Raw genomic sequence first — 18,809 nt, forward strand, 5'->3', positions numbered from 1 at the left:
AGGAGGGCTTTTGAAAAAGTTTATAAATATAGAAATCTGTTTTTAACATGCTGTAAATTTAAATTTGTACTTAATATTTGTGTTTGTTTTGAAAATAAATAACTAAAATAATTTTAAAGAATGTATTTTTGTATTTAACATTTCATATTCTTAGTTTTATTTATACTATCAAATATATGAATATTTATTTAATGTCTCATTTATTTACTGAATTGTGGCACTTAAGAATCCCCATACAATGTATTACGGAAGATCAGTGATGACATTTAGGGAGTGTGGTGTTTTCTGCCCCCTAGTGGTTGCGTGTTGTAAAGTTTCTTGTGCAGCTGTGCCTTGGCTAAGTCGGCAGACAGTTTCCTGGCCATACGATCTGTGGTCCTTTTCATGATGCGAGCAACTTCAATGGCCTGGTCCAGAGTCCTGTTCATGTCTTCCTCCTGAATGCAGAACATCTTACGTTATTCAAAAAACTGGAAAATGGATAATGAATAAATGTTGACATCAGCATTAAAGCTTGAGCCTTTGACCTTTTTGCCCCTGCGTCTGCTGGTCGCCCTGGGAGGAACAGAGACTGGAGACAGCATCTGCTGAAAATACACATTGCTGGGCAGAAGTGCAGTGTCTGACTGAGTGGAGTGTTTTCTGTGACAGGATGTGGACAGCAGCTGCGGCTCTCTCACTTTATAGCTGCATGATAAGGCAGAAATTAGAGATTACTAGGGATATTCAAGATTCATAAAAAATCTCATTTTAAAACTTTCCAGACTGAAACGGAGAAATCTTACCGGAAGCTTTTCAAATATTATTGACATACGAGTACAAAACTTGGAGGTTAATTTATAAATCATCAAGCAACACGACATTGAAGTCGGCATTGCATTGGAATAAACCTAGACCTGCTCAGTTTCAAAATCAAAGACACCGACTGGATTATCGTCCATTAAATGCATTTAATTTGGTTCTGTCAATAAATTAAAAAGGTCCCACTCCTCCTTAACACAATCATATATGCATCGGATGATAGCAAGTGTTTTGTGGCAATTGCTATTTGGAGGTTTGAGGTGAGACACGTATACCTGGCTGGCAGGCTGCAGGAGGAGCCATAGTTGACCTGAAGGAGGGGCTTCTGGAGAGAGGGAGACCACCTCTCCTTGGAGGTAAAACTCTTGATGGCTGCCCATCACAGAAACAAAAGATTTATCACAAAGTGCTAATAAATAATTGAGCTGTACTGTACATGTATATTGAACAACTTACAGTGTTATGTTTCAGACTGTCAGGCATACTGTTAAATTCTTCTTGATTATGGATAAATTAAATAGATAAAACTGAAATTATTTCACTTCAAATATTCACCTTGTGGCCTTTGCTTCATACGGCGCTCATTCTGTGCTCTTAAACAGGAGATTCCTGCAGTATGGAAAGATGATCTTAAGTTTAATCTCTTTAGACATAAAGCTGTAAAATGTAAAAAAAAAACAAAACAAAAAAAAACCAAATGTCAGCATGCACTCTGCAGTGATCAACCTCTTGTTGTGTGCTGGAGTTTATCAGATGTGGAACAAACTCCTCCCACAGGTGAATCAGGGAATTGCGACATTATCTCAGAGCAGCTTCCACCACCGCTGTCTGTGCTCATAAACCAAAGCAAATATAAATTAAGTTTGATTGATTAATTGATTAAAATCATCTTTAAAAAAAAGGACAAAACGTAAAGTTCTGGCAGAGCACCTTTGCTCTTGCTTCGTTCCATGTCTGAGGAAATCCAGTCGTCTATTCTCTCCAGACTGGACGTGAGGTTACCCCTCCCTCTGCTGCTCGACTTCCCTAAACTAGACAAACAAAGATCTAATCAGAGGAACATAACAGGACTTTACAGGAAATACACAGAATATTTTATCCACGGGAAGTCACAGAAACACATTCCAACAACTCCTATTCTTCTATTTATTTACTGAAAGGGAGGATTTGGGACTCACTTTTTTGAAGCTGGTGTGTGAGTTTGGATGTTAGATTTGCGATCTGAATCTTCGTGTCTGTATTTTGAAGTGAGGTAGTCCATCCTCTGTGCTAAGTGGGGCAGCTGCACCAACCCCTGCTCCAGGTCCTTCTTTAACTTCGACACCTCTGTCTGCAAGGCCAGGATGGCCTCGCTGGACGCACACAGGAACAGAATAAAAGACGGCAGAATATATCTTTCTGTATGTCTACCACCAAGATTAGCTCCATGCACACTGACCTGTTGCAAGAACAGGAGCTCAGAGGGGCGTGTTTGTCTACAGCGTCCATGGAGGCCCTGAAAGTCGGGTCAGGTATGTGGGCAGGACGTATGTGGTCAGTCCCTGTGTTTGTGGAGAAATAAATGTTGCAGGACTGATCGGAACAAATGGTGAAACAAGTGAGGGAGGCTTAACTTACGCTCCTTGGTGGTGCTCTTCACCCACAACTCCACTGCAGCTGCTGCTTCACAGTGCACCGTTTGGATGGATGAGTTGGTAGCCACGGCGACTGTGTGGATCGTCGTCTCCAGGTCGGAGCAGGAAGCTTCACTGTCTGAGTTGTTTAGGTTGTCACACTTGGAGTGAATGCTGGAAGAGAAAGGAGTAGATTTCAGGTTCCTCTGCGATCTGCGGACAGAAGCTGCAGAGCAACCGACAAACCTGGGAACGGTTTTCCTGACCTTCCTGTCAGGACGTTTGGTTGAAATGCTTCAGTGGCTGACTGATTCAGATAGGAGCTTCCAAATCCACTGTCTGTCTCTGGACTAGATATCCGCTGCAACTCAAACAACAAACGCATTATTAGCATGAGTGTCTTATATTTTGGGGGTTTTAACAATTTGGATTAGATTTGAACAATTAATGGTTCCAGCTGTACCAGAACCAACAACAGATCAGGAAAAATACTGATTATCCAAAAGAGACTCAATGTTTAAATGTGACTGACCTGTGACAGACAGGAGGTGTTGACCGGGGGCTGTGAGACGCTGCGGCGGTCCGAGTCTCTGGGAGGATGAGAAGAACAGGAGCGCGCCGCTGCCAGACTCACCCAATCACCCAGATCAAATTCACTGCTCGTATTCAAGTCAGAGCTGCAACAAAATGAGACTCAAGACTGTAGTGTGAGTCAGTAAAAAGCATCATGTCGATTGTAGCAAATCAGATCCAGCTCTGAGAAATGGTAACATGCTCGTTTTTCTACAGGAATCAACTCAAACTGGCCACTCTTAGCAGTAAATACCTGTGAGGTGTCCACAGTGGCAGAGATACCCGAGTTAAAATTGTTGCCTGCTCATCTTCTGGTGTCTGACAGTGCAGTCCGTTTACCGAGCCCAGCAGGCCGCTGAAACAGGACGGAGAAAACAACCTGAACACACACCGGTCCAAACAGTCTGTTCCGTCTGCACAGAGGAACCTGAAACCAGCACTGAACCTGAAACACTATCTGCCTGAAGGAAGGCCGAGAACGTGCCTTTTATATGAGCACTATCACACAATAAATAAGGCAACACTCAGAGCATCAATAGATGGAAACAAAATCTTTTTTTTTTTTTAACTCAAACTGTTTCAGACTGTATTATTCCAATTACTTTTTAGACATACAGTTTTGCTTCAAACCCAGAATATTTACTATAAACAAAATAAGTATTAAAAAGAAAAAGAGAACATTTGGGAAGTCAAATTTAAATGTAAAAAAATACATCAGTATAATAATCAGAGAAAAAGATGAATTGTTCATACTGGGAAATGCTGATGGGCTGCTTGGTGGTTTCCTTTAAAGGGTCAGCGGTCCTGATCTCCCAGCTTTGGATAAATCCACCATCGACACGGCCCTCTGTGGAGTCTTCAACTTCTCTTTGGTTATTTTGGTCTTTCTTCGCATCCTCTTTGCAACTCTCAGTGAAAAAGCCTGCAATTCCCCCCTGAAAAACAAAACCCAGTTATATTGTATTTGCAAGCAAAATAAAAAAATATATATATTTCCACCTCTTTAAAATGAGCCAGAAGATGGCAGTGTTTCTGTTTTGGCTTACTTTATTTGTTATTTTTTGATGACAGTTTAGGATAGAAAACTTTACATCAGCTGACAACAGGACAGTGTTCTGAACAGCATGCAACTAAATATTTTATTTCAATAATGTGATGAAATTCTTTAAAGACTACCATTCAACCCAAACAAAGCTAAAAATTATTTTTTACATGTATGCTGTAAAGTCGGATGAATTGAAACCATTATGTAATGAATTGTTGGTTTCTATTGTGTTGCAAATAACCTGCCTTTTATCAACACATAATCAGATTGTAACTGAGGCGGAAAGAAGTTATACTGACTACCTGATCAGCATCTGGCCTTTTTAGTTATCACATTAAAGTAATATGTTTTTAGCAAGAGAAAAAAACCCGCTTTGATCAAATCAAGGTCTCAATCTCTTCTTTTAAAGGACTGGTATCAGAGTTTGGTACTAAGATTAACTTGAGCCACCATACAAACTGAAGTAACATGTCTAAACATCTTGAAGGAGAACGTGTGCGTTTGCTACCTCATGCAGGGAAGGTGCAGGTGGAGGCGAACTTGTGTGAAAGAAAAGTGAACCGGGCTTCTCATGCAGCGACGTGGGAGTGGAGGACGAGTGGGGTGGAGAAATCTGTTCATACGCGTTTCTGTCAATGATCTCCTTTATGTCCTCTAGGTGCATCCCTATCCTGAATATGTCTCCCTCTACGAGTCTGCACACAGGACAACGCATGCACAGAAAATGTAACGCAAGTACAGAAAATCTGAGATTCGATCGGTAGCAACAATAAGATCTACTGAACCTGTCGGGGTCAAAGGTGCCAGTGTTTCTGGACAGACCCATGTAGTTCTGCATCTCCAGAGCTCTGTGCTCGTCCTTCTTACTGATGTATTTCCTTTCGAGCTCATCCTGCGCCTCCATCATGCTCCTCAGCATCTGACAAAAGACAACTTTTGCATTCACAAAATATATATATATATATATACATACATACATACATATATATATTTTTTTAAAAGATAAAATATAGCTAAATAAAATTTGTTTCTGAGGATTCAAACATCCCTTACCATTTGTTGCTCAGGTGTGCTTACAGCCATATTAGTAACATTACATTTGAATTCTTCAACCTGAAAACATGAGGCTTGTTAAGCGGTTCCAGAACAGAACAGTGTGAGGAACCGCATTCAAACTTGCAGTACCTTCTGCATGAACTGGATGATGATCTCTCTCAGCTCAGCAGTTAATCTCTCACCATCACTAAGATTATCCTGATGCTGGTTTGATAAAACTCTGGTTGCTTCTCTAACTATTGGGTGCTGAGTCGATTCACTCTCTTTCTCAACAAGGTTTTCTGTAAAAACACCAACACAGAATTGACACAAGAAAGGTAATATATAACACTTGCAGTAGCAAAATGTATTTGTATCTTTAGACATTTTGTGCTTTCACAAAGCATGCACAAAGCATTTGTGCATGCTTTGTGCATGTGAAAGCATGCACAAATGCATGCTTTCACATGCATTTGTGAAAGCATTCAGAAATGCTTTCACAAAATGCATTTGTGAAATCACACAAAATCCTAATCTTTATTAGGATTTTGTGTGATGGAAACACCTAACATAAAATTAGGATTACAACCTGATGTACAAATGATTAAAATACAAAAACTACAAACACCAAGCCTTGAACATCTAATGCATCACTGTTTAATCTTTGTATTTTAGGCAACACAGCAAACATGTGAAATAAGTTGCTATGGTCAGATGAAACTAAAACTAAAGTTTTGGACCTACAAACAAAATGCTTTGTGGCAAAAAACAAACAACAGAAAAACTAACAGTATATCACCATGAAAACACTATTCTCATTGTGGTGGTGGCAGAAGGCTGTTCTAGAAAGACTGTTTTATTCTTAAGCATGTCTGATAATCCCCAGGTCGTTTTGGTCACTTCGAGGTGCCTAATGTCGTTAATCTACTGTACAGACTTTACAGAAATGAACTTTAAATACTTTTCCTAGGTAAAAATGAAAATTTTACATTGCAGTTCACATTTAGGAAGGTTAAGTTTCGCCAAATTTCCGCATAGAGACTTTTCACACTGATTAATTCTTTTTCCTTTATTTGAACAAAGACAAATGCTTTAATACTGTGATATGAACTCAAGACTCCAATCATTAGCTTAACGTCCAGCCCTGAACATCCACAGTTTCAGGTGTCAGACACAGAAACGTACCTGACAGCGGAAGGGGAGAAGCCAAGTATTTGGGATGAATCTCTACACCAAACTTTAGCTGCTTCTTAGCTTCATCTGAGGGTGGATGAATCTGTAAAGCATAACCAATAATTAGTAGCACGACTAGCACAGATTATTTAAAAATCAGTGTTGTGCCAAACTGGTTTTAGCTTACATTTGGTTTTGGTGCCATTACTTCTATAAGGTTCACTGAATCTACATATCTGGTCAGTAATTTGTCATGTTCAGTCTAAAAACTCAAACATAGTTAGTTAGACAGGCAGCCAACAAGCACAACAGTGTTACTCTAAGAGAAAATATGAAGCTTTGAGGAATGGATGCATAATGAGATGAATGCTACCGTCAGGCGATGCGCCATTGATGGTGGTGTCTGGTTTTTACTGTCTTCGAAGATGTAGGGCATCTCTGATGGTGGGATGGAGTCCTCCAGGACTCTGCTGATCACCTCTAACATACCGGGAGAAGACTGGGCTCTGTGGATGGTGTTGGGGTTTGGGGGAACTGGTCTCACAGGTAAACTTGGAGTTTTAGGGATTTTTACTTTCGGGGCCACCTTGGAGAAATCTGGGAGAGGGTAATGAACTTGTCCCTGGCCGTACTTCACCTCACAGAAGGATCTAGTGCGAATGAGAGGGACTCTCTGATTCCGATCGTCCTCTCTTGTCTTGTTTTGCTCGGTTTCATTTGCAGAGTCATCCCCTCTGTTCTGGTTTACACTTCCCAAGCTGGACACATTTTCCTCAGTTGCAGCTGAAGCAAAATCATCAGTTTTCTTTTCAGTTTTTTCTTCCAAATTTTCATTCTTTGATCCTTTGTGACTCATTTCTAGAGTGTTTTCAGTTTTACAGCAGTAACTTCCTGGTGTGCTGGTTGTGGCAGCCACGCTAAACACTGAGTCGTCCACGCTTTCCAGCAGAGACACCTCCGGCAACGTCTCTGCCTCAATCAGCCTTTCCGGTCCGAGCAACTCCCCCTGAGAGAAGTGTCGCAGCAACACATGGGTAATGTCTGTAGGGAGAGCAACCTCAATTTGATTGGTAGCGTTAAGAGACTCCGCAGGTTTAGTGTTGGTATTCTTATCTTTCTCAAGCAGTCCAGGAGGATCTGGGCTTCCATGAGCAGTTTCTCCTCCGTCAGAGTTTCCAGAAGAACTAGATGTTTGGTTTAAGTACGAGCTTCTGAGATCCTCATCATAAGGCAGATCTTCATGATCCTCATCACTGGTGTCTTGTCCTGGATCTTCAATCCCCGGTTTGGAAGGCGGCTCATCACGAGCGGTGTTGGGTCTTTGGGCCGACAGATACAAAGTAATGCTTTTATTTTTGTTTTCGACAGCATTTACACTATTACTGGCGTGAAAACTGCTCTCTGAGGAGGACTCTTCTAATGCTGAAAGCTCTGCACTTCCTGAAAATAAAAAAAAGAACACAGTAGTGGCATTAAAATCTAAATAAAGACTAATGACCAAAACATTAAACATTACAGTAAGAAAAAGTACACATTATTCATAATCCATTTAAACTTTGCACAAATATCAATACCACCTGAATTTGTTACAACTACAAACTTTTATATATTTTATCGGGATCTTCTGTGATAGAGCCTAAATCAAAGTAAAAATCTGTGGCAGGTCTTGGGGAAAAAACTGCAATAGACATAACAGACTGGCTACAAGAAAATAAAACTGAGGCACATTCCAACAGATGTGTGAAATAATAATGAAATACCTGAAAATCTGTGGTTGTAATGTGAGAAAATATGGAGTTGCATGTTTGTCAAAACTACATGCAGCCAAATTCATGGATGAAATGGTTGCTATAACAGTTCATTCATTTCAGCTGTTTTGTATGTCTTAGCAAAGGAGAGACTGGGAAAACAAATAGTTGACTTACCACTGAGGTGAATGCTTGCTTCGGAGGCAGCTGATTCTGCTTGGGACACGTGTAAAGCTAAAGAGCTCTCTAGATCGCTCAGGTGAATACTTTCATCCTCACTGAGCTCAACTAAGATGCTCTGCTGAATGTACCTCTCCCACAGCACAGTGGGTTTGCCCTCCTCCTGAACGTCCTCATCGTCAGAGTGCCCCTCCATCGGGCTTGTTTCTGCAATGAAAAGAAATGTGACTCAGCTTCTTCTCGCCTGTGTTTTTTTTACAGGAAAGAAAAGATGGACATGCAACACCTGTTCATCCCTTAGCAACACAAGCTGTGAACTGACAACATTGGATCAAAATGTCTTAAGGGTGTCAATTATTCAGGAGACAACATGATGTAGCTTTGTGTGGCTTGAGTGTCCAAAGTTATGAGAAAACCGCCAACTGAGATACAGCACCAATCACCTGGTCAAGTTTGTGGGAGAAAAAGATTATTTGGGTCTCATTTTCCAAAACAAGAAAAAAGAAAAAAAAAAAAAACATATTTACAGAAAGGAAGGGAGTTCATTAGCCAGCTGGTTGTGAGTATATATATGTGAGGTCCTGTCTTTGATGCATAACACCAACAAACTAAACAGCAGCTGCTTTTATACATTGTATTGGAGCTTCACTGTACACAACAGGAAGAGTGTACATCGCATACTTTAGTGAATGCAGCTAGGCTAATCCTTTATTTTCTCTTTACTTCCACCTCCTCTTATCAGCCCATATAAAAACTGAAACAGCGTCTTCCTGTCCCCCCTCCCTATAGGCTTCTGGATGTACATACATGTGCTGGTTCCAACATCTTCATACACTAGGGTGTATTATTATTTTATTATTGTTATTTAAATGCACCAAATCTAACAAATCCCAATATTTTCTGTTAATAAATGCACTAATCCTATAGCATGCACCTTAATTCCTATTTTTTAAGTTTAGCAAAAATAAGGTAGAGGTTTGGCACATATGCTTTCTTCAGTTTCTTACTTTTATGTAAGAACCTGGAGTTCATTTTTTCTATTTTATGCAAAAATCTGAATTGACTGAATTGACTAAAAAAATATATTTTTTTTATGATTTTGTTGAGGAAATTCCTTATTTGTTGTATGTTTGTTTTGATTTCTACTGAGTATATTGAGAATAAACATCATCCAGTGTTACATATCAAAAATATTGTTTAACTGATTTAACATCCTTATGACCAGTAACCTTTAAAAATGTTGACACATCAAGTGCTGCTTCATCTGCATATAAAAAAATGACTAAACTTCATTGATATCCTCTGGACAAGAAAAACTTCATTTTGTATTTCACATTAAAATGAGAAATAAAAAAGTAAAATGAGAACTATATCTGCCAGTATAGTTCAGTATTATTTAAATAACATTAAAAACAGAGAGAATTCAGAAAAGCAAAATGTTAAACTTGCATGCTTATTAAAAAGGAGCACAAACATACACATATAGGTGCTAAACTAGCCTCTGTCCGACATTTTCCATCTGTTTTCTTTTGGTGGTGCTGGTAACTCACTGTGGTCATGGGCTGCTCCTTCTCCAGTGTGGCTTTAGCTGTGGTTGAGTAACACTCGCTCCTACTCTTAAAACCTGCTGCAGTGTTCCCTCCCTTCTTCCTTGTCATATAACTTCTTGGATAGGTTGAGTTTCTGTGGTATCATTAATTATGTAGCTCACACGGCAACGCTGACCGTCTGGGCCATGAGGAACAGAAGCTGGGTCTGGTTGCTATTGGTAACGCTAGTGAAACTTCGTCTAACATTCTGCTGACTATTAAGTTGTGAGTTTTAGCAAGTTGGGGGTGTTTTGAACCGTTGACATTGTTACATTATCCACACAAATATCTTCGTTACCGTGAACTTGTCGTTATAAACAAGACAGTATTTGTAAAAAAAAAAAAAAAACAAAACCTGAAGTACAAGGCGTGTCAAAACTGACACTTAGCTGAAATATTGCCGCACGTCACATCTTTTCTATTCAAATCTATTGGTCCAATGACTGTTGTTCGGGGCGTGGCTATCTTTGAATTCCACGTTCTGATTGGTTACTTCAAGAAAACATACAAGACTATCAATATAGCTACAATGATATCTTTAAACTGGAGGTTTACCGAAGTTTTGGCAAAGTTATAGAATAATGTTGCAGTTGATTGTGTTCGTTACACTTTATTCCTTAAGATAAAGACATTGGATTTTAAGCAGTTCGACGTTGTAATCTTGTGAGAAATTACAGAAAAGAACAGGAGAAGTCACCATTGTTCGAGCTGGATCGTTTAACGTAAGTGTAGCGGCTAACGTGGCTAACCTGTAGCTGTAACGGGATGAGTGAACTAAATGCGATATTTGCCCACAAACTCAACTTTTACTTGACGTGAAGAGAGACAGAGCACTGCGCAGTGAAAGCTTGACGTTTACTATATGCTTCTAAGTCCAGAGAAATAACTTTGAATGATACTGGTATTTTTTTTTCCAGACGCATGCATGTTAGATAAAGCAAAGTTTAAAAGTTGAGTAGTTTGTACTTTGTAAATAAACCTGTATACCCGCTTTAAAAAAATGACACCGCTGTTTTTTTTTTAATAACATATTTAAATACGTCATTCAATAGATTGTGTAGTGCTGCACAATCAAACCAAAGTAACTGAGTGACTGGTGGTTTGTGGGTATTGATCTATTGGAGTCATACAGCCACAAATGCTTGCAGCACTTTATTAGGAGAATATACAATATAGAAAATACTCTGAATTGTCAGCTGTCAATTGGTTGATGGTTACAGTTGAATGTTTGGTCAGTATGAAATGTTTCATGGCAGATGGCTCTTTTTAGTACATAAAAAAAGTTTGGTACATCACACGCTACAGGGGGCCAAATCCTGTGTTATTTTAGCTCTGGGGATAAAAGTTCAAAATCCTGTGGAGGAGGGGAGGATGTAAAGGTTTGTTAGATGCTAATGTTAATCGTGGTCTTATTTTTCCTTCCAGGCTTTCCAGATTTTCTGTCCCTGTGTGGAAGAATTACCGGTCAGTATCCTTGAACTAGCTGAGTTATTTCTGTCTTTTGTTTTGATGCAGGCGTAGGCTCACAGTGTAATAGCGGTGTACCCATATTTAGATTTGGTTGTCCGAGGCAGTAATTTTAGTGCTTTGAGGCCCAAAGAAAATAGGCCACAACTATCTCAACTACCATGTTTTCAGAATGTAATGACATCTGTCTCATGTCTTTAAAAAGACTTAGTCCTTATCTCCCATAAGGCCATTATTATTAGAGCTTTTTCCCCTCTTTTTTTTGAACATTTACTCTGGTGTTATTTGTTCTGGTTAAAGCAAAGTTAAAAGAGCAAGAAAGAAACACACCCAGTTGGCACATAAATACACACTTCTAATAATGTGTGGGAGCATGTTCTGCAAAATCCTGAGAATTAACTCCTGTTATGACCATTCATATAGCGGCAGGAGTAACAGGATGACCAAACTGATCATTTGGACGCCACTCATAGCCAAGGAGTCTTGTAGCTGGAATTATAACGAAAGTTGGTCCTTGTAAAGGATTTATGGGGTCGAATACTAATGCAGACCACGCTTTTTAAGATTTATATTTTAGAATAATAACATGTAAGCTATGTGTAGCTTTTCTTTCACTTCAGACCTGCGCAATCTGTCAGTTAAAATAAAATACTTTACAGTTTATTTCAACAGAAAGTTGAATGGTTTAAAAACTTTAGCAGGCTGCTGGAGAAGAAATTAAATATCTCATTTGTTTAGCAGTTTCTTAATACCTAAACCTGAAAATTAAGCCCATTTAGTAAATAACCAGTCTGCTCCATTTCCCGTTGTGTGTGTTTGCAGTGTGTGTGTGTGTGTGTGTGTGTGTGTGTGCAGAGGGGTGGGGCACTATGGTTTAAACCGGTGGGGAAGCATTTGATGGTGGCTTATATGATCTCATGGAGAAGTTGGGTAATAGCTGGTTTGGTTCTTTACTTTATGCAGCGACTCTTTGGATCTTCTCTTCTTCTGTGGTGGATAACTTTTTGGGTTTGAATGTTTTGCTTTTTACAGTTTTCCATGCAACAGGTTCCTAGACGCTCTTTTTTTTAAACCTTTTTTTTTTTGACACTGCATTGGTATTTTTTCCTCCATTCTGCTTGCAAGCAGTGCATGCTGAGACATTTGCAGCTTTGTCACCTTGGCGCAACTTTAGAGCTCTCTCTCTCACACACACACACGCACACACACACACACACACACTCGCACGCACGCAGTCCAAGCTTGGATGAACTGAGTCACTGTCTTTTAGACTGACAGCTCGGCTTGAACTGGACCCATCCTTGTTTTTATCCCGCCCCGCTCTCTCTCCCTTCCTGCCTGCCCCACTTGTGCACGCTGCTGTTTGGTTGGTGTTGCCATGGAAGCGCATAGCCAGAAAGAGGCTTCACATACAGCATCTTGTGTTCTCTTCACAGAGAGGCAGTGACGCAAAACACACAATATACGAAAGCAGCTGTGTGGGACTCGCTCTCAGGACTCTTCGGCTCTAGCACTCATGATTTGCACTCAGCAGAGCGATAGTTGCAGATTTTGTCACAGTTGGTGACTTTTTCCCAACTATTTTTGACCTCGACTTTTTTGTTTTTTGTTTTTTTTTTGTTTGTTTGTATTGCTTTACTTTTTTTTTCTCTGACTTGTTTCATTTTTTAATCGCAACCATTTTTTCGGGAACGAAGCTTGGATTTTCCCTCATATTATGCACTACGATGGATACCGGCGGTTCAGTGGTTAGCATGCGAACTGAGGAGCAGCCCTTTCATGTCCGCTACAGGTAGGAAATTTACGTCTCTTACCTAAAGTTCAGTCAGTGTTGGAATGTGGCTGCGTTTTAGGTTATTTGTAGAAAACTTCTTTAACCACACAGATCTGCCTTGTAACTTGCTGACGATGTGCTACTGTTTACAATGCAAGAATAGAAGCTAAGGTTGAATTTGAGCTTGGAAAACCTGTCTGCGACCTTGACACAAACCACATGAGCTTCTCAGACAAACCCGCTGTCCCTGCGGCAGGTGTGTCCTGCTCCTGCCTGGTGTAAATATTTTAAAAGCCCTGAAAAATTTATCCCAGCTTGCTTTGTGTGTGCCCACATGTGTGTCCAGTTTGTCTGGACAAGGGGACACCTACGCCCAGCCGTCATTTTGGGGGTGGGTGGGCTGACTTCTCCAAAACCGGACGGTTAACGTCAATTAATTGATTCCATCAGACCACGGAGCTTGATTAGTCTGACAGCTCTAATCAAGCTACTTAGCGTTCTCCAGCTCCATAATCTGTCAACTGCATACTTGACAGACGTAATCTCAGGTGACCAGGTCGCCGGGTGACAGAACACGCCGAGGAAAGACGGGCAGATTAGCCGAGAAAGTGCTGATGGAGCGAGTTCCTCGCGGCCGTGCAGTGGAAGTTAATGCTGTGACAACATCCCAGGCGTCTCCTTGAACTTTTTTTCCTGGGCTCGGATATCTCCATGACGTCAGATGGCTAATGCGTTTGATCTTACCTCTTATTTTTAACTTTTTTTTATGTAAATGAGCAATAAACATGTTTTTTTTTTTTTTTTTTTTAATCAAGTGGTTTTGATGAAAGCCGGTCGGTAGATCAAGGGCAAAGACGGTTGTCGATGCTTCAGAAAAAGACAAGGAGCTGCTGTGTGGAAGTGCCGTTTCCTTCCAAGGGGAAATCCTCAGCAGATGCCACTCAGGTGTTCCATGTGCTGCTGCTGTTGCTGCTGTAAGGCACGGAAAGCCGGCAGGTAGGCTGCCGTTTGCCACAGCTGTAGAGTCTAATGGTGTAATGCGTAGGGTTAGTTGTAAACAAAGCCATTCTCCTCTCATTTAAGGATTAAGACTGCTGAGCTGAGCTTTGACTGTTCGGGATATCGTCTTTGCTTTTGTTGCCAAATTATAGCCTGTCTGACGGTGAGAAAAGTTACTGTGATTGGCGATCTGCGTCAGAGGAACATTGCAGCTCGTATAAAAGCCATAACATCGTCTGAGGATCCCAGTCCTTGGTCTGTTTTTTTATTTTATTTTATTTAATTTTGTTTCCTTTGTGGTTTTTAAGTAACGACTGGGTGTGCTCAAGAGGGGGGAAAAACTTCTACTACACAAGCTGGATGGATTTCAAAAACCTAATCTTTTCCCAACAACAAAAATATTATTGTTGGGAAAACAATGTAACTAGTTTTGTCTTAGTTGCTTTAGCCAGCAATCACCAAGTTGCATATAAGAATGTATGTCCATTGTTTTTCTTTCTATGGATGAAAAAAAAACATTCAGTATCTTTAAAAATCCAAAATAATGACTGATTCAGGTCACAGCACATATTCATTCTTTCTTAATGATGGAATAAATTGTGATCTGGTCTTTTTGATGGCCACTGTTTGAAATTCTTAACCCACTTACCTAATTCATCAGGTTATTTCTGGTTTGGAAGATTAATTTGAGTCCGAGCTTTCACCTCCTGACTGCTTGATTCGATATTTTTCCATATATTTTTTTTCCCCTTGCGACGCCATTTATTCTGTGAATCAGACCACAGGACATGTCTTCAAAAATGTAGTTCTACATGTGTTGCTGTTTTCAACCCATGGCGATTCAGGTCTCATTTCTCTGTGAGGACGCTCGCTTACCAGCTTCAGCCATCAGCTTCACAGGGTCTTTTGCTTTTGTTCTGTTTGATTTGCACATTTTGCACCAAAACACATTGATCTCTGGAAAACGGATTCCATCGAAGCGGTCTGATAGTTGGACAACTTTTTACATAGTTGTGAACATTTAGCCTTCATGGATTAGATAAGTTTGTATCCAAGGATGAACCGGGACTTGTGGAGGTCCGCTTTTCTCTTCCTGATATCTTGGCTGATTTCTTTTACAAATCCTTGACAATGTGACCTCGGCTCTATCCCGTAGTAATCCTACATATGTAAACTTATGAGTTTGAAGAAAGTAACGAAACATTCTCTCGTCATTCCAACATTTAGTCAGTAAAAATAATTCTGCTGTTCTTTGACTTTTTGTTCCTATTTCAGAAAAATTTCCAGATTTTGAGTTTTTGCTGTAAGAGAAACTGTTTTTCTGGGGTGCCGTCCGAACGGATGTGAGACCCACCATAATAAACAAGCTCCATTTGGAGCCATTGTTTTCTGTAGATGGAAGGAAGTGGCTCTGAAAAACTCCCTGATGAAAAGCCCTTCGCTTTGAACGAATGTTTCCCTGCTGTGCGGAGAAGCTGACAGTTTGATGTTGGAGTTTAGCCACAAAAGTCCTGCTTTTTCTTTTTCCGTACAGCCAATACTTTTTTTTTTTTTATGAGATTCTACTGAGTTAAATCTCTTTACATATTTTCATTTTAAGGCTAGACCAGATTACACAGACATTGGAGAGTTTTTTTTTATTTTTTATATATATATATTTTTGTCACCTTCTGTAGAATGGAGGTGTCCTGCCTGGAGCTGGCGTTGGAGGGGGAGCGGCTCTGTAAGGTGGGCGACTACAGAGCGGGCGTCTCCTTTTTCGAAGCCGCAATCCAGGTGGGCACAGAGGACCTGCAGGTGCTCAGCGCCATCTACAGCCAGCTGGGTAACGCCTACTTCCATCTGCACGACTACGCCAAGGCTCTGGAGTTCCACCGACACGATCTCACCCTGACAAGGTTTTGACGCACTTTCGACAGGACGCCATCTACCCTTTAAATATGCACTTTTATTTATTGACCTGAAGTTGCGCGTCTCCTAGAACCATTGGCGATCTGCTTGGAGAAGCTAAAGCCAGCGGAAACCTCGGCAACACGTTGAAAGTGCTGGGTCGGTTCGACGAGGCTGTGGTTTGCTGTCAGAGGCACTTGGACATAGCGAGGGACATAAACGACAAGGTGAGAAACCCGTTCAAACCCGTCATTACGACCCGTCGCAGTCAAATATTTTAGAGTTCCTGCTCTGGCTTTGGAAGAAATTGCGTGCCTCACCCTGGGCATGTTTCCTTGGCTCTTGTCAGATCGGGCAGGCGCGAGCGCTCTACAATTTTGGCAACGTGTACCACGCCAAAGGCAAAAGTATTTGTTGGAGCGGGGCTGAGCCTGGAGATTTCCCAGAAGAAGTCATGACGGCGTTGAAGAAAGCAGCCGAGTTCTACGAGTAAGGACTCAAGAGTCACAGTTCCACGTATTTCAGCAACACAGTCCACTTATCTAAACTGAAGAACTTGTTTGTTGTGAATCTTCAGAGCGAACCTGGCGATAGTGAAGGAGCTCGGGGATCGGGCTGCTCAGGGTCGAACTTATGGTAACCTCGGCAACACGCACTACCTGCTGGGAAACTTTGGCAAAGCTGTGGCCTCTCATGAACAGGTGGGAGGGGAAACTCTGACGACCCTCTCTCTCAATTTATGTTTTATCGTGAGCATTGATGGTGACTGAAATACTTTCTGCTGTGCTTTCAGCGTCTGCTGATAGCGAAGGAGTTTGGCGATCGATCAGCAGAACGGCGGGCTTACTGTAACCTGGGAAACGCTTTCATCTTTCTGGGGGAGTTTGAAGTGGCAGCTGAGCATTACAAGTAAGCCCCGTCCCGTACACGCATGTAAAACATACAAGCATTATCACTATAACTAAAACTAGAGGAGACGTGGCTCAAAAGTGAAAATGCACAACGCACTTCTCAGATTTTTATTTACTGGAGAAATGAGTAAAAATCTGATTTATCTATGAATCTTTTCCTTCCACTACTCTGTGTGTAAAATACATTGAGTGTAAAGATGTAAATCAAAGTTCTACTTAAGTGTCGCAGCAATGCTACAAAACGTCCCTCGCCGTGAACACGATGGGTCACAATCAACCTCTGTTTTTCCTGTTCTGTCCAAGCTGCTCTAAGCTTTTCTCTGTGAATGAAACGGCATTCACGTCTAAAACGAGGACGTCTCCTCCGTATGCGGCGATATGCATTGTTCCTCAACCGATGCTTCCCCGAAGATTTAGAGCTTTTGATGTTGAAAGGAACCGTAAAACGACCTCATGCTGAAGCTCCTTGCCCTTTCGTTTGCCAGGAGGTCGCTGCAGCTGGCGAGGCAGCTGAGGGACCGAGCCGTGGAGGCGCAGGCCTGCTACAGCCTGGGCAACACCTACACACTACTGCAGGACTATGAGAGAGCCATAGACTACCACCTGAAACACCTCATCATAGCTCAGGACCTCAACGACCGGTACGAACACACTGTGTGTGCCTTGTCTTGGTCTGTAAATAGATTTATGCGCTCACTTTTATTTGATCTTTTTTGTAGGATTGGCGAGGGTCGAGCATGCTGGAGTCTTGGGAATGCCCACACTGCACTGGGGAACCACGACCAGGCCATGCACTTCGCTGAGAAGCATCTTGAGATCTGCAAAGAGGTGCTTCACAGAACCGAAGCAGAGGAACAGACAGGGCTTCTGCACGTTTCAATGGTCTTCATGTTAAGTTTAGGCCGCAAAGCAGCAGTAGGTAACGTTTATATATAAAAAAAGAAACTACCAATCTGAGCCAGGAGGAGGGTTTTAGCGCTGTTAATCACCCTTGTGTACGCTGTTGCTCACAACTTCCCCTTTGCTCTCTGCTACACCACAGCTCCTTTCTTAGAGTGGAGCTTCCCCTGAATGCTCAGGCTAGTTAGCATATACCGATGATGGCGGATAAATGGTTTTCCTGCTACGGTAAGCTATGCTAATGTTTTTCCACCATTAACATAGCTGCAGCGCATACCTCAGCATGATCAACAGTGCTAAGACCCTCCTCCTGGCCCTGATTGGTTGTTTCTGACCATGCTGTGAACTCCTGAAGATGGCGGTAGGACAATAGGAAGTAGGTTTTCACAGATCATCAGTCTCCTGTCATGACATCGTAACAGTTGTAATATGTGAAAAATTTCTATAAAACTGTTACAAACTGCAGCTTTAAAAAGTTGTAAACAACCTGCATTTTTTCCATAATAGGTCATTCATTTAATTGACGCTTTCAATTTGCACATCTGTTCATTTCTTCAATTTTTTTTAATTTCATTTTCACAATAGGCAGGATTATGTTTTAGTAAGAAATTAATTATTTAGGTAATTGAAATAAGTAATAAATTTTTCTCCACTTGCTCATTTGGTGTAAAATCGTGTAATATTTTGCTTGACCGAAGGGATTTTCTATAGTTAGAGGTTGTTTCAAGTAACCGTAGTGAAGCTGTGCTTTAAGAAGAAAATCACTGAACTTGAAAATAAAAAAAAAAACTTGCAGAAACCCTGAAGAGAGCAGTTTGATTTTTATTTTACAACATTTGACCCTCACTGGGCTCACCTGGCTGGTGTTTTCTGCTTCCTTCCAGACTGGAGACAGGAGCGGGGAGCTGACCGCTCGTATGAACGTCTCGGATCTCCAGACGGTTTTGGGTCTGAGCTACAGCACAAACAACTCCACGCTGTCGGAAAACAAGGAGATAGACTACAACCTGCATGGTAACCCCCCCCCCCCCCCCCCCCAAAAAAAAAAAAAAAAAAAAAAAAATATTCCCCCTTTTCAAAAAGAGTGGTAGGAGGGGAAAAGATATTACAT

General features: G+C 41.1%; 2 protein-coding genes across 5 annotated transcripts in view; one reads left to right on the forward strand and one right to left on the reverse strand.

The window, feature by feature from the left end:
* Nucleotides 1-187: 187 nt before the first annotated feature.
* On the reverse strand, nucleotides 188-10,156 carry aknad1 (AKNA domain containing 1). Its single transcript, XM_015017048.1, has 22 exons — nucleotides 9,719-10,156; nucleotides 8,166-8,375; nucleotides 6,614-7,680; nucleotides 6,428-6,502; nucleotides 6,253-6,343; nucleotides 5,218-5,369; nucleotides 5,086-5,145; nucleotides 4,818-4,951; nucleotides 4,541-4,727; nucleotides 3,741-3,922; nucleotides 3,241-3,342; nucleotides 2,947-3,091; nucleotides 2,681-2,775; nucleotides 2,419-2,588; nucleotides 2,240-2,342; nucleotides 1,980-2,153; nucleotides 1,732-1,832; nucleotides 1,528-1,629; nucleotides 1,357-1,410; nucleotides 1,077-1,173; nucleotides 528-687; nucleotides 188-437 (listed from the first exon to the last, which is right to left on the reverse strand). The coding sequence occupies exons 2-22, from the start codon at nucleotides 8,362-8,364 to the stop codon at nucleotides 267-269; spliced, it is 3,621 nt and encodes a 1,206-aa protein (XP_014872534.1). The 5' UTR covers nucleotides 8,365-8,375; nucleotides 9,719-10,156; the 3' UTR covers nucleotides 188-266.
* Nucleotides 10,157-10,258: 102 nt separating this feature from the next.
* Nucleotides 10,259-18,809, forward strand: part of gpsm2 (G protein signaling modulator 2) — a 14,534-nt gene continuing 5,983 nt past the window's right edge. Inside the window, exons 1-11 of one of the 4 annotated variants that reach the window (XM_015017050.1) lie at nucleotides 10,259-10,479; nucleotides 11,183-11,221; nucleotides 12,661-13,016; nucleotides 15,674-15,895; nucleotides 15,979-16,114; nucleotides 16,237-16,376; nucleotides 16,465-16,588; nucleotides 16,681-16,796; nucleotides 17,284-17,439; nucleotides 17,518-17,626; nucleotides 18,583-18,712. In XM_015017050.1, the coding sequence (XP_014872536.1) occupies nucleotides 12,952-13,016; nucleotides 15,674-15,895; nucleotides 15,979-16,114; nucleotides 16,237-16,376; nucleotides 16,465-16,588; nucleotides 16,681-16,796; nucleotides 17,284-17,439; nucleotides 17,518-17,626; nucleotides 18,583-18,712 (1,198 nt within the window). In that variant the 5' untranslated portion in view covers nucleotides 10,259-10,479; nucleotides 11,183-11,221; nucleotides 12,661-12,951. Of the gene's footprint in view, nucleotides 10,480-11,182; nucleotides 11,222-12,561; nucleotides 13,017-13,807; nucleotides 13,995-15,673; nucleotides 15,896-15,978; nucleotides 16,115-16,236; nucleotides 16,377-16,464; nucleotides 16,589-16,680; nucleotides 16,797-17,283; nucleotides 17,440-17,517; nucleotides 17,627-18,582; nucleotides 18,713-18,809 lie in introns of those variants that run through there. The other 3 variants (XM_015017054.1, XM_015017052.1, XM_015017053.1) reach the window with 3 other exon arrangements.

The sequence above is a fragment of the Poecilia latipinna genome, unplaced genomic scaffold (assembly GCF_001443285.1).
Source record: "Poecilia latipinna isolate Pla-1442-1.1 unplaced genomic scaffold, P_latipinna-1.0 Scaffold2097, whole genome shotgun sequence".
Classification (NCBI taxonomy): Eukaryota; Metazoa; Chordata; class Actinopteri; order Cyprinodontiformes; family Poeciliidae; genus Poecilia; species Poecilia latipinna.